The 13,367-nt window shown below is 43.4% G+C and overlaps 1 protein-coding gene across 2 annotated transcripts in view; it reads left to right on the forward strand.

The window, feature by feature from the left end:
• The window catches only part of PARG (poly(ADP-ribose) glycohydrolase), a 174,689-nt gene that overhangs the window by 44,362 nt on the left and 116,960 nt on the right, over positions 1 to 13,367 (forward strand). For both annotated transcript variants that reach the window (XM_088463078.1, XM_088463079.1), the window contains one exon: positions 12,877 to 13,036. In XM_088463078.1, coding sequence (XP_088319204.1) covers positions 12,877 to 13,036 — 160 coding nt within the window. The remainder of the gene's footprint in view (positions 1 to 12,876; positions 13,037 to 13,367) is intronic.

Below are 13,367 nucleotides of genomic sequence, written 5' to 3' on the forward strand. Positions count from 1 at the left end.
TCATTGCTTGCGGCCGTGCAGTGCCACTTTTTAAATGGGCTTCGTGTGCCGCTATTATGCTCGTACTAGTGCAGCAGTGGAAGCCCACCACCGCTACCTTATGGGTGCTGCAGTAATGGCTGACTGGGACTGGTTACTTCAGGATCCAGGCCCGCTGCCATGCCCTTCCAAAACTGAGAGACTAGGGCGTCCTGAACACAATGTTCAGGACGCCGGGATGAACACCCAGATTCCAGGACGCATAGCATACAGAGTACCGGGCGGTAGGAGATTCTTGCCGGACGGACCGCCAGAAAACAGCCTGGGGAGAACACTGCACTTCTTGTGCGGGCTTATTATAAATGAATAATGTGCAGTTTCTATGTAAACAATGGACCTGTAACTGTATGGTCATCACATAACCTTCAGTAGCCGTTTTAAATGTTTATCTTAAGAGACTTGATGGTATATTTTCTAAAGAGCGGGTTTTTAGAAGTAGAGATGTTACACATAGCAACTAATCGGATTCTAGCTATTATCTTCTATAAAGAGCAAGATTACTGTTAAGTAGAATCTTTGTTATGGTCAACATCTCCACTTCTAAAATCTCGCTCTTTAGTAAATATACCCCTTAAGATGGCCATACACTAAACCACTGTTTCTTCTTCAGGGTCCATAGGGATCCACAGGGATACCATGGGGTAATGTGGTTGGAGAGATCCAGGCATCAAACTGTTAAAGCTTTCAGCTTCCAGGATTCCTCAGGTCCTCCTCCATATATACCCCACCCCAAGCCACAGGCCTTCAGTTCGTTTGGTTCGGCAGGATCAGGCGCACCTTTGTAACAGGGATTCAGGCATTCCTAAGCTTTTATTTTATGTTTTTAATTTATTTCCTATGTTTCTGGGTTGGCAGTACTGAGCGTCTGAATTAAGACGCATGTACTGCAACTCAGCCTACCTCCACCGGGCCACAACACCAGTAGCAGGGCTGGTTCTCGGCTGAGCTTGCTAGCAGCGATGCTGAGACCCGGGCTGCAACTGGATGCATGGAAATCTTGGGTAAGGCGATTTCTCGCTTCCGGCTCCAGAGATGTACCGGAAGCCGCTGCAGGCACTACACCGCCCAGGGCCTTATCGTCTGACGCCGGGGAGCGGCAGCAGACGCTTCTGCTACCACGAGGCCAGTGTACCCAGCCGGTTCATACAGCTTAGGGGAGGTAGGAGCTCCCCCGGCAGCTCCTCCCCTGACCCAGACTCAGTCCCTTCAAAGGTTTTTGCTCGTCTGGGTCGCTCCTCCTACCCGCCTCGTGTATATGAGACGATCACAGTCCACTGTTCGTGCGCTGCTGTAGCTGTTGGTCTCAGGAGGTTTGGGGTCAGTCTCCCTGTATACCTCTCCCATGGGCCAGGTATATAGTGCTCTGTATCCTATCAAGCATTGTGTTTTGAGTAGTTGATTCAGAGCCCATTGCAACTAAACTGCATATGCATTGTATGTGACTGTTTGCTAGCTGCTGTGTTGATACTGCCTTTTATTTCTGACTTTCAGTTATAACTATCACTGTTTTTCTTCTCATCCCTCTGTTACAGGTGTGTGCGGCATTTATTTGTTATTTGTGAAGGTTGTCACATTACATTGCATTATTTCCTTTATAATTGATATGTCAAAAAGTAAAGTGAAACAGGAAGGGGAAGGCCCTTATGTTGGTTTCATGTAAAGCCTGTTTGGTGGTCTTGTCCTCTCAGGACTTTATAAAGGATGGTTTGTCTGCTGTCTGTTATAAAGAGCCACCTCACCAGTCTAGTATACCAATCCCTGTACAAGAGCCATCTTGGGTGTCCTCATTGTATTGTATGGCTACTCCCATACTGCCTCCCTTGTATGGGGGTACCCACAGCATGCTAGGTTTGCACCTCCTATACATCCTTCCTGGATGAATGCTTATGCCCACTCAAGTCAGAGTATGGCTCAGTCAGCTGTCGCAAGCAGACTGGTAGTTACTAAGGCGCCTAAACGCAAGTTATTTTTTTATCAGTCTGCTCAGCTTATGGATTCAGACACATCATCAGAGGAATCGGATAATGTGCAGGGTTCTTCTGTAGGGTCTAGCTCGGCAGAGGAGGATCATACGTCCACAATGGCTGCTCCTTCTTTGGTGAGGGTGGTTAAATCAACCCTAGATATTCAGGATGATGAACCAGCACCTAGTAAGAAGGCTCCAGTGTTTAAACACCGTAAGGTGGCCAAAATGGAGTTTCCTAAATCTGAGCAGCTCACTGAGCTTATGGAAAAGGCTTGGGGTAACCCGGATAAACGTGTGAATAAAAGATTAACATTGATGTACCCTTTCCCAGCTTCTGCAATGTACTAAGTGGGAGGTACCTCCAACGGTGGATGCTCAAGTAACTCACTTAGTCAGAAATGCTACATTTCCTATTCCGTCAGCATATTCTATTAAGGATTCTACAGATAAGAAAATTGAAACATGTCTTAAAGCAATATTTTCATCATCAGGAGCTGTTACTCGTCCAGCTATGGCTGGAGCCTGGATAGCAAAAGCTGTTGAAGGATGGACGGGGGCATTGGAAGACTCTCTAGCAGATGCTTCCAGAGAACAGATGACTTGTATCTCCCATATACAGGAAGTGGCCTCCTATTTGGGAGGAGCTGCAGTAGGTGCTGGAATTTTAGCTTCTAAAGCATCAGCAGCTTCAGTAGTGGATTTCAGAATCCTTTGGTTAAGATCCTGGAAAGCTGATACAGGATTAAAGAAGGCTCTGGAAACCTTACTTTTCTATGGTAATGTACTTTTTGAAGCAGTGTTAGACAAGATTATAGTGACTCTGGCGGCTTCAAAGTTTGCTGGTCTGCCATCAACAGCTGCATTAAATTCTAGGCAGTCTTCTTTTCAGTTCTTTCGTCCTCGGGGACAAGCAAAAGAACAGTCTTCCTCTAAGCCATCTAGTTTTCGCAGGACAACCAGGTGCCAAACTAAGAGGTCTGGGCCGGCCAGAGTGTCCAGCTTCTAAGCCGGACGACAAACCTTTGGCCTGATGGGGCAGGCCTCCTCCCAGGGTGGGAGGCTGACTTCTTCAGTTTGCATATTACTGGCATCAAACAACAGATGCCTTGGTCAGAGAAGTGGTCTCTCAGGGGTATGCCCTCACTTTCCAGAGGCATCCTCCCCATAAGTTTTTTTTTTTTTTTTGGTTTGCACAAATCCTCCTTCAGATGCAGGCAAGGCCTTGGCTGTTCAGGAGGCCATTCACTCCCTGCTGCAGGCAGGGGTAATAATCCCAGTTCCTGTATTGCAACAAGGTAGGGGTTATTTTTCCAATCTATTTTTGGTTCAGAAACAGAGTGGGTGTCATCGCCCTGTTCTAAATCTAAAAACACTCAACAGGTTTATCCACAGTATGGAAACTCTCCGGTCAATTATTTTGGCAATGGAACCTGGGGATTTTATGGTTTCTCTGGACATTCAGGATGCGTATCTGCATGTTCCTATTTCGCCATCCCACCAACAATTTCTACGGTTTGCTGTCCTACAACATTACCAGTTTCAGACACTGCTCTTTGGCCTATCAACAGCCCCCTGGGTATTTACCAAGGTAATGGCAGTCATGACGGCCTACCTCAGGCATCAGGGAATCTGAATACTACCATACCAGGACTACTTTCTGATATTGGTACAAACTCCAGTTGTTTTTACAACACTATCTTCAACTGACCATAGCCTGCCTACAAATGCACGGCTGGATCATCAATTGGAAGAAATCCTTTCTCCAACACAGCAGATGGTACATCTGGGAGCACTTCTGGATTCTCTGGTACAAAGGGTGTTTCTGCCAGAGGTCAAGATTGCAGCCCTATCATTGCGAGTACACAAACTGCTACGCAAGCAAAGGGTATCCATTCTGTCAGCAATGCAGGTCCTGGATCAATCGTATCCACCTTCAACATGGTGGGGTATGCTCAGTTTCATTCCAGGCCTCTGCAGAAATTGATTCTCTCCCAGGTGGAACGGGCAGTATCTTCTAATAAGGTCCCAGAGGTTCCTTCTCACCTTTTTGAGAATGCAGGTTTCTGCATTATCAGTCTGGTTCCAAAGGAAGATTGTGTCATTAACAGATGTTAAAAATAAAAAAATTTCAGGGAGGTCTGCGAGTTCAGCCTCTTTTTGTCCCACCGGTAGCACCGTGGGATCTGTCTTTTGGTTCTTAAGGGCTACAAGCTCCCCCATTTGAACCTCTGGATTGTATAGACTTGAAATGGTTTACAGCAAAGACACTTTCTCCTCGCTATCTCTTCTGCACGCAGAGCTGTTCTTCATACAAGGGAGGATTACCTTCCTAAGGTAGTGTCCCCGTTTTCATGTAAATGAGAAATTGTAGTTCCAGCTTTCAGGCTCCAGACCGCTCTGTAGGTGAAGCCTCCCTGGATGTAGTTCATGCTTTCCGTATCTATGTGAAGCGTACAAATACTGTTAGAAAATCAGATGCTCATTTTGTATTATATGGTTTTCACAAACGAGGATGGCCAGCTAATAAGCAGACCCTGGCTCGATGGTTACGTATGACTATCTCTCAGGTGTAAACACAGGCAGGCTCCTTGTCCCAAACACGATGACAGCACATTCTGCTCTGTCTGTAGGGCCATCGTGGGCATTTAGTCGTGGTGCCTCTGCTGAGCAATTGTGCAAGGCAGCCACGTGGTCTTCTGTCCACACTTTTCTTAGGTTTTACGCTTTTAATACTTTTTTGCCTCTGAGGATGCTTCCTTTGGACAACAAGTTCTCCTTTTTGCTCTGGAGGTTCCCTCACCCTTAGGGGAACTGCTTTAGAACATCCCCCATGGTATCCCTGTGGATCCCTATGGACCCTGAAGAAGAAGAAAAGAGTTATGGTAGACTTGCCATTGATAACTTTTTCTACGAGGTCCATGGGGTCCACAGGGCACCCACCCTGAGGCACCTGGTTGCATTGGGTAAATTTTCTTTTCTTTCAGTCTCTGATTCCCTCATCTTGTGTGAGTGTTTTTCTGGTGTACAATTGTTCTTCCTTCTATTTCCTTCTCCTGCCTTGAGGCTTGTTTACAAAACTGAAGACCTGGGGGTGGGGCATATATGGAGGAGGACCCGAGGCATCCTCAGAACTGAAAGCTTTAATTGTTTGGTGCCTGGATCTCTCCAACCACATTACCCCATGGTATCTCTGTGGACCTCGAAGAAAAAGTTATCAGTGGTAAGTCTACCATAACTTTTTAATTTTTTTTCAACCACTGTGCCGCAGCATACTAGTGTGCCACGAGCGGTTTCCAAGTGTGCTTCCAGAGAAGCCTCGCCTGAGATGCCCGCAGTAAAACTCCTAAATTCGGTCCCGTGCAGTGCTGGGCTCTTCCGGGTGGCTCAGCCGCTGCCCGGGTCATGACCAATGGAGATCAGGTGGTGTGACATCATAGATCACGCACGCCATGTCACGTCACTGTCCCGCCTGCACAATGCTCACTGTTGAGCATTGAGTGTGACAGGCTCCACATCCGCAGCTGAGGGATAGGGAGCTCCTTTCTTTGCTATGGGCAGGTAGGGGCCAATGTGTTTTTATTTTGTTTTCTGTAGGGGCCAATGCGATTGTTTGTTTTCTTCTGCGGGGGCCAATGAATGAGGTTTTTTTTTCCCTTGGGAAAAATTTCAGCTATACTTGAATTAAAGTATACTTCCACAGGGTTTTTTTTCCCCGTGGGGACCAATGTGCGTGTTTTTCTCCATGTGGGATTGATGATGTGCCTTGGCAATTTTAAAATCTTATTTGGTGTGCTGCAAGTTGAAAAAGGTTGAAAATCACTGCACTAAACAATTAGCTGGTTGCAATGATAATTGTTCTGTGTATGGGAGCAAATGACAATCAGCCGTTTGCTCCCATACTCAAGAACTTATGGAAGACAGTCGGCCTAACTAGAGAGAGAAATCAAACTTTAATAATTCCCAACTAGTAATTATTGTTTTAGTATAGGCATTGCTAGCCTGGGCTGCTGACAACCTAGTGGGGGTCCCTCCATGTTGATTCCATACAGTCATAAACCAGTTGGCATAAGTGCTGGTTTCCCAGGAGAGTGAGGCCCGCAAAAAAGTGTGCAGGATTCCCTCCTCGCTATAACCAGCCCTGGTGCTAGTTGCGCCATGGCTCCTCTGTACACCCTATGCCCAATGGGTACGGAGGTAATAGTAATAAACACTTAGGCAAATTACAGGTCCCAGCAAGGCCTGTTGTCACTTGCAGAACCACAAATGCCAGCCTGCCCTGCACATGTTGTTGTGTCATAGAAATATGTAAATTCAAAAAAAATACATTTTAATGAAGAAAAAAAATCATTAAATAATAAAAACCGTGCACAAGTTTAATAATTATTTGATACAATCCTATAGTCCTGCAGGACTCCACAACGCTGACTGTTCTGCACCATACAGTATGCAAACTCATTTAAAGCAGTACTGGAACTACTTGCCTATATGTAACATATACCCTATACTTGAGGTTTCCAGTGGTTTTGGCCGATCATAAACCACAGATTTCTTTTTTTGCCAAACTGCAGGTCCCAGCTGGTGCCAGGGCAAGCTGGCAGTTGTGGTTTTCCAAGTGAAAGGAGTGTCCCCAATTACTAACAATATTATAAGGAGAGGAGATTATTATCTAACCGATATAGTCACTCACCAGCTGCGCACAGCTCCCACGCTTTCACTCTCTTCCTCCGCAGCTCCCTGAAGGTCACTCTCCTCCCTGGCTGTATTACTGCAGCCACAGGGAGAAGGACTAGAGTCGGACTCAGGACACCCAGTTTTGGCAGCATCGTATGAAGGATGGAGCAGTGGTTGAATGTGGCGGGCACACATTCCTTCTCGTGACAGGTGTGCAGCATCCTGCCCACTCTGCTATAAGCACCTCCTGTAACTACCAATAGTGGGTTGGGTATGATTAGTCGACAGTGACCATGTCGATATTCATGATATGTTGACATGACAAACTGACAACAAACCGTTCCAAAAGACTGTGTATGTGCCGGCAGAGAGCACTACAATGAATGGACAATAACCTTTACAAAATAGATACAGGTTTACTGTGGTAAATGTCCAAATTTCAATATGTTTTCATGCCAGTTTTAGCTTCTTCAGCAGTAATCCTGTACTGGTTGTTTTTTGTTTTTTTTTCCAAGCACACACTGCATGTGCAGAGGAAAATGATGATGATGTTGAAATGGTGATATGTGTGTGTGTGTGTACAAGCACACTTGCGTCCGTTGCCTTCCTCCTGGTTGCCCAGCAGGGTAGCAACCATAAATATCCATCAATAGAGGCGGCACTCAAACGACTTGTTAAATAAACGACTTCAAGGGCCTGTAGTTAATCAACGTTTCAGAACTTCATTTTATGTTCTTTCGTCAGGAAGTTCCTGACGTAAGAACATAAAATACAAGTCCTGAAAGGTTGATTAGCTACAGGCTCTTGAAGTCATTTATTTACCAAGTCGTTTGAGTGCCGCCTCTATTGTTGGATGGATATGTATGTATATATTATATATAATATTTTTTTATATATATATATTCTGTAATGTGCAGTAGAGGCCTGATCTGAGCCTTCCAACGTGTACAGAATTCCTCAAGCTCATCATAATTAATGTTCTGCCTCCATGGAATGCAGGAGTGCAGAGTTAACATTGTGGACCTGATTACAAGTTTAGCATAGATTGTGATTTTTAGCAGCTGTGCATCCAATGGAACCAAGTGCATGCATTTACCTGCCATTCAGAGCACTACGTATCTCAGTCTCTCCTCACTGGCAGCTTGAATAAGCGTAGCTGGTTGGCAAGAGGGTGTTACCACATAGGTGAAGTGTTTTGAGATGGTGTCTTGGGCTATTTAGAGGTGAGCTTATGCAGACATTAGTCTGATTTCAGATGGATATCTTAAGCCGCACATCCACTACCCGATTACACAGAGCGATGGCACAATTATGACATCAAAATCGTGCGAACGCTCAGTAATCTGGCACACATCAGGTATGAAGATGTCAAACGACTAGTGATGCGCGTTCCCGCTGGTCGTTTCCGACATCAATAATCACCCCAACATGCTGGTCAATCTGCCGATAACGATAGATTGGCCATGTTCGGGGATGATGGAGGGTGCCTGCATTGAACGATCAATTGTTCAGTGTTGGCACTGCAGGGGAACAGCAACGACGGTACAATTACGATGTCGTAATCGTACTGTCGTGTTGCCTAGTGGATGTGCGGCTTTACACCACAGGTAGGCTGAGGTAAGACCTCACTGATATCGATGATGGCTACCGCTTACTGAGGATGGATAGTGATGGTGCAATTGCAGAGATGTGAGGATCTGCATTTCTTTCCGGACAGGCAATTATGTGGCAGACTTTTGTGCATATCTGAATCAGGCCCTGTGTATAGTTAGGAAGTAGAGACTGGATCCACCAGTTTGTTTCCCTTTTTGGATCCTTGAACTGGTATTGACATTGCAGGTCCTGTGATGGCATTGCACATGGTCTCTAGTATCATGTTAGAGCTGGGCGATCTGATGTGGTTTATGGTACACAAATATGAATGTTGTCTTCTGTAGTGGTCAGTCACTACTCCAGGAGAAGAAAGATGTATCTGCTTATTAGCAAACAGACTGTTATTGCAATGCCAAAACACATGCAGCACTACAGAAAGTAACTTGCTTTGTCTGGAATTTTAGTTTATTTCTGTCTGTTTATGGATGAGATTGTTGAGTATTTGGTTTAGTTGTTTTGCCTGTGCCGTGATAAGAGCCATAACTAGAAGAAGGAATGAGGACATTGTTAATGTATGAGTCTTGGTGAGCTTAAAAGCTATTATCCCTGTTGCCAAGCAATTCCAGGGTACTACATTAGACAACAACAATAATCTTTGTCTGCACAGTAAATGCCTTCCTTGGGCTGCTACTGCCTGGAGGACTGAGCAAAGGACGGTAAGCAGAGCAGGACTTGGATTTTACCATCCAGATGCAGAAAGGGTGCTGGGAATGTAATAATGGTCAAAAAAGAATCTTCTTTGGGTAATTATTTGAATACCATACAGTGATGTGCAAAAATAAAGTATACTTTGACACCTTAGAATCCATGTTTTTGTTCACTTTCTAACTGTATAAAACTTGACACAACTGTCCTTTTATAGTGGATGACATGTAAAATCTACTATGATTTAACTTTTGGGGTATATTTTGAAACCGTACTTAATACCAGATAGCGATGAGGAAGATTAGTAAAACTGTTCTGTAAAGTATATGCCTGATGGCTACATTTTGCAAATTTACATGGGAAATTTGTACAGGTACTACAGTGTTTCCAATCCTACTCCTTCCACAACCTGTACAGCAGATTGAATTGGCGGTCATTAAAGATCTGCTTTTAGATTAGAAAATCAGCAAGAGTTGAGATTACAAATGTGGCTTGATATTGCAGGCGTTTGCAAAACGGGCTGTTTTTCTGCAAAACTTCATTAGCTTGACATTTTCTGCACGCTTCTTTCATCTACCTTCATCTACTTCTTACTCTCTACCAGGGCACCTAACACTTGGTTGCTTTGCATTGTTGCTTATCTGGGTGTTATGGTCGCGAATGTAGCAATGTATATTATCCATGTCCTGTACTGTATTGTATTGTACTGTACATGTACGTCACTGTTAATCAACCTATTTGTTTATGTACTTTGTAAGGCGCCATATAAATAAACAATAATAATAATAATAATAATGGCCCACACCCATGATGATTTTATTCTCACGTTGCGTAGCTCACACATTACAAAAACACACCGCACCATCATCAGAGTTCTAGCATAATACGATGTAGGAGGTAGAGTCTGTCTTTTACAGTTACCTGATTACGTCATCACTTCTCCTATTGGATAAATACCCCCTCCCTCCAGTAAAATAATCATAGAATGATTGGGGGTGAGGGAGACCTCTTCTGTAGAGATAATTGAATATGTATTTAGTGTTCTTCTAGCACCCTGCACCTCTCACAAACCCGTACAGTTCCTCTTTCCTGTCTAGGGTGTCGCTCTCTGCTCTGGCACACACTATTCTGTATCTCAGCAGTTTGTTGCATCAGCTGAGTGTGATAGAAGCACCAGAGCAGAGAGCGCTATATAAGCGCAGGGTGAAAGAATGAACACTGGGTATTGATGGCACATGATTTATAAGGGATGTAGTCGGCATTCCGGCGTGCGGGATGCCGACTGTCTGAATACAGGCGCCAAAAATCCCAACGGGTCGGGATCCTGCCACCAGTATCCCAACAGTCAGCATCCCGAAGGTAAGTATCGGGGTTGCATGTGGAGGGTAGGGTTAGATAGTGGGGCTAGGATTAGATAGCGGGGGAAGGTTAGGGTTAGACACCGGGGAGGGTTAGGATTAGGGTGAGGGGATGGGGAGGTTAGGTTTAGGCACCAGGAAGGAGGTGTTAGGCTTAGGCACTGGGGGGGAGGGTTACGGGTAGGCATCGGGAAAGGTGGGTTAGGGTTAGGGTTATGGTAAGGGTTAAGAAAGGGGTAGCAAAATACTTACCATTCACTTCTATTGCTGTCAGGATGCCGCTGTCGGTATTCTGACTAGGGTGTCGCTCTGGCACACACTATTCTGTATCTCAGCAGTTTGTTGCATCAGCTGAGTGTGATAGAAGCACCAGAGCAGAGAGCGCTATATAAGCGCAGGGTGAAAGAATGAACACTGGGTATTGATGGCACATGATTTATAAGGGATGTAGTCGGCATGTGCCATCAATAATATGGTAAGGGTTACGAAAGGGGTAGCAAAATACTTACCATTCACTTCTATAGCTGTCGGGATGCCGCTATCGGTATTCTGACTAGTGGTATCCCAACAGGCAGCATATCATACCCAACCCATTTTATAAACCCCTCTTGGAGTTGCCTTACATAACCCATGGTTTACTAGCTCATCTCTAGCTTTTGTTGACAACCAATGCCTCTGATTCTAATTCGTTTCTTATGTGTCAGAAATTAATTCATTAAATGGAAAATAAATTAAAAGATGGCATCTAAATTTATACCAGTTTCCAGTAAAAATCTGCACTGGTTCAGCAGTTTCACATCCCGCTTTGTTTTCAGCAGTCTCTTAAGAATTTTTTTTCTTAAATTGTGAAATGATGTAGACTCTTATAGACGTGCAGCACTTTTTTGAAGCAGTTGTGTGACCAGGAACTGATTTGGTCAAATCATTGCCACTGAGCTGAAAACACAGGTTACTTTTACACTGTACTTGTTTTCATACATGCTGATTCCTAATCTAGATCCTCTGCAAGAATTTAGCATTAGAGCAATCTCCTTAGTGTAGTCTCTCTCTCTCTCTCTCTCTCTCTCTCTCTCTCTCTCTTCTTTTTTTCTTTTTCTCTTTTTCTCTTTCTTTTTTTCTTTTTCTCTTTTTTTTTCTTTTTCTTTCTCTTTCTTTCTCTTTCTTTTTTTCGTTCTCTTTCTTTTTTTCTTTCTCTTTCTTTCTCTTTCTTTCTTTCTCTTTCTTGTCCTCGAGAGCTACCAACAGTGCATGTTTTCCAGGTCTCCTCACAGAATCACAAGTGAAATAATTAGCTCCACTCTCTCTCTCTCTCTCTCTCTCTCTCTCTCTCTCTCTCTCTCTCTCTCTCTCTCTCTCTCTTCTTTTTTTCTTTTTTCTTTTTCTCTTTCTTTTTTTCTTTTTCTTTCTCTTTCTTTCTCTTTCTTTCTCTTTCTTTCTTTCTCTTTCTTTTTTTCTTTTTTTCTTTCTTTTTTTCTTTTTCTCTTTTTTTCTTTCTCTTTTTCTTTCTTTTTTTCTTTCTCTTTCGCTTTCTTTCTTTTTTTCTTTCTCTTTCTCTTTCTTTCTCTTTCTTTTTTTCTTTCTTTCTTTCTTTTTTTCTCTTTCTTTTTCTTTCTTTTTTTCTTTCTCTTTCTTTCTTTCTTTTTTTCTTTCTCTTTTTCTTTCTTTTTTTCTTTCTCTTTCTTTCTTTCTTTTTTTCTTTCTCTTTTTCTTTCTTTTTTTCTTTCTCTTTCTTTCTTTCTTTTTTTCTTTCTCTTTTTCTTTCTTTTTTTCTTTCTTTTTTTCTTTCTCTCTTTTTCTTTCTTTCTTTTTTTCTTTCTCTTTTTCTCTCTTTTTCTTTCTTTTTCTTTCTTTTTTTCTTTCTCTTTCTTTCTTTCTTTTTTTCTTTCTCTTTCTTTTTCTTTCTTTTTTTCTTTCTCTTTCTTTCTTTCTTTTTTTCTTTCTCTTTCTTTTTCTTTCTTTCTTTTTTTCTTTCTCTTTCGCTTTCTTTCTCTTTCTTTTTTTCTTTCTTTCTTTTTTTCTTTCTTTCTCTTTCTTTCTCTTTCTTTCTCTTTCTTGTCCTCGAGAGCTACCAACAGTGCATGTTTTCCAGGTCTCCTCACAGAATCACAAGTGAAATAATTAGCTCCACTTGTGAATCCTTTTAAATGTGTTAGTGAGTAATGAATACACTTGTTTACCAGCTAGGTGGTCTGGAAAATGTGAACTGTTAGTTGCTCTCCAGGACCGATGTTGTCTACCGCTGCACTACATTGTGTAGTGGACTTTCCCATGACGTCGTCACCTCATCTTTTGTACATGCAGTCAAATCAGGCGATGCGGCTGACTATCCCATGCAGCGCAAAGCGGCGGGGGCTGGCATATCGGGCGGTCAGGCACCGGATCTCGCAGTGTGTACAGACTGCCAGATATGTCGGCCCGTCGGCAGAGGGGTCATGGCTCTCATCGCTGGGTACACACGTTGTTTAGGAGCTAAATGTTTAAGTGTATTTATGTTTTGATGTAGTTAAAGGACAGTTCACTAACTCCAGTTTGTCACAAAAACAGTAAAGATGTACTCAGAGATGAGGAAAGCCAATCTGCCAGACATTCTCTTTCCGACCTGAAATGGCTTGGAACTCCACTGAATGACATGAACCGAATGCCAACATGCCACATGGCTCAGCCACCACTGAGGGCTTCAGAAAACCACACAGTCACTGTACAGGTAAGGAGTCATCAAAGCAGTTGTACTACCTGTATCACTGTCTCGCAGGGAGAATAGTAATGATTGTTTGTATTGTATAATATGTTTGACTAGTCTTAGGTGCCTCAGTGACTTCTTTCTTAAGTCAATCACGACACACCTGCAAATATCTAAAATTAACAACCAAATGTTTAAAACGTGCAATTGCCGAATACAGGGTCTCAGAGTTCGTTCTCTGCCAAACATGGGGTGGCGTGATTGCACAGGGGTTGGTATTGTTGCCTCTCAGTACTGGGACCATGGTTAATTTTGGATAACACACAGGCTTGTGTGAATTTCCTCTGGAAAGTCC

The sequence above is a fragment of the Taudactylus pleione genome, unplaced genomic scaffold, assembly GCF_031769625.1.
Source record: "Taudactylus pleione unplaced genomic scaffold, aTauple2 ptg001314l, whole genome shotgun sequence".
Lineage (NCBI taxonomy): Eukaryota > Metazoa > Chordata > Amphibia > Anura > Myobatrachidae > Taudactylus > Taudactylus pleione.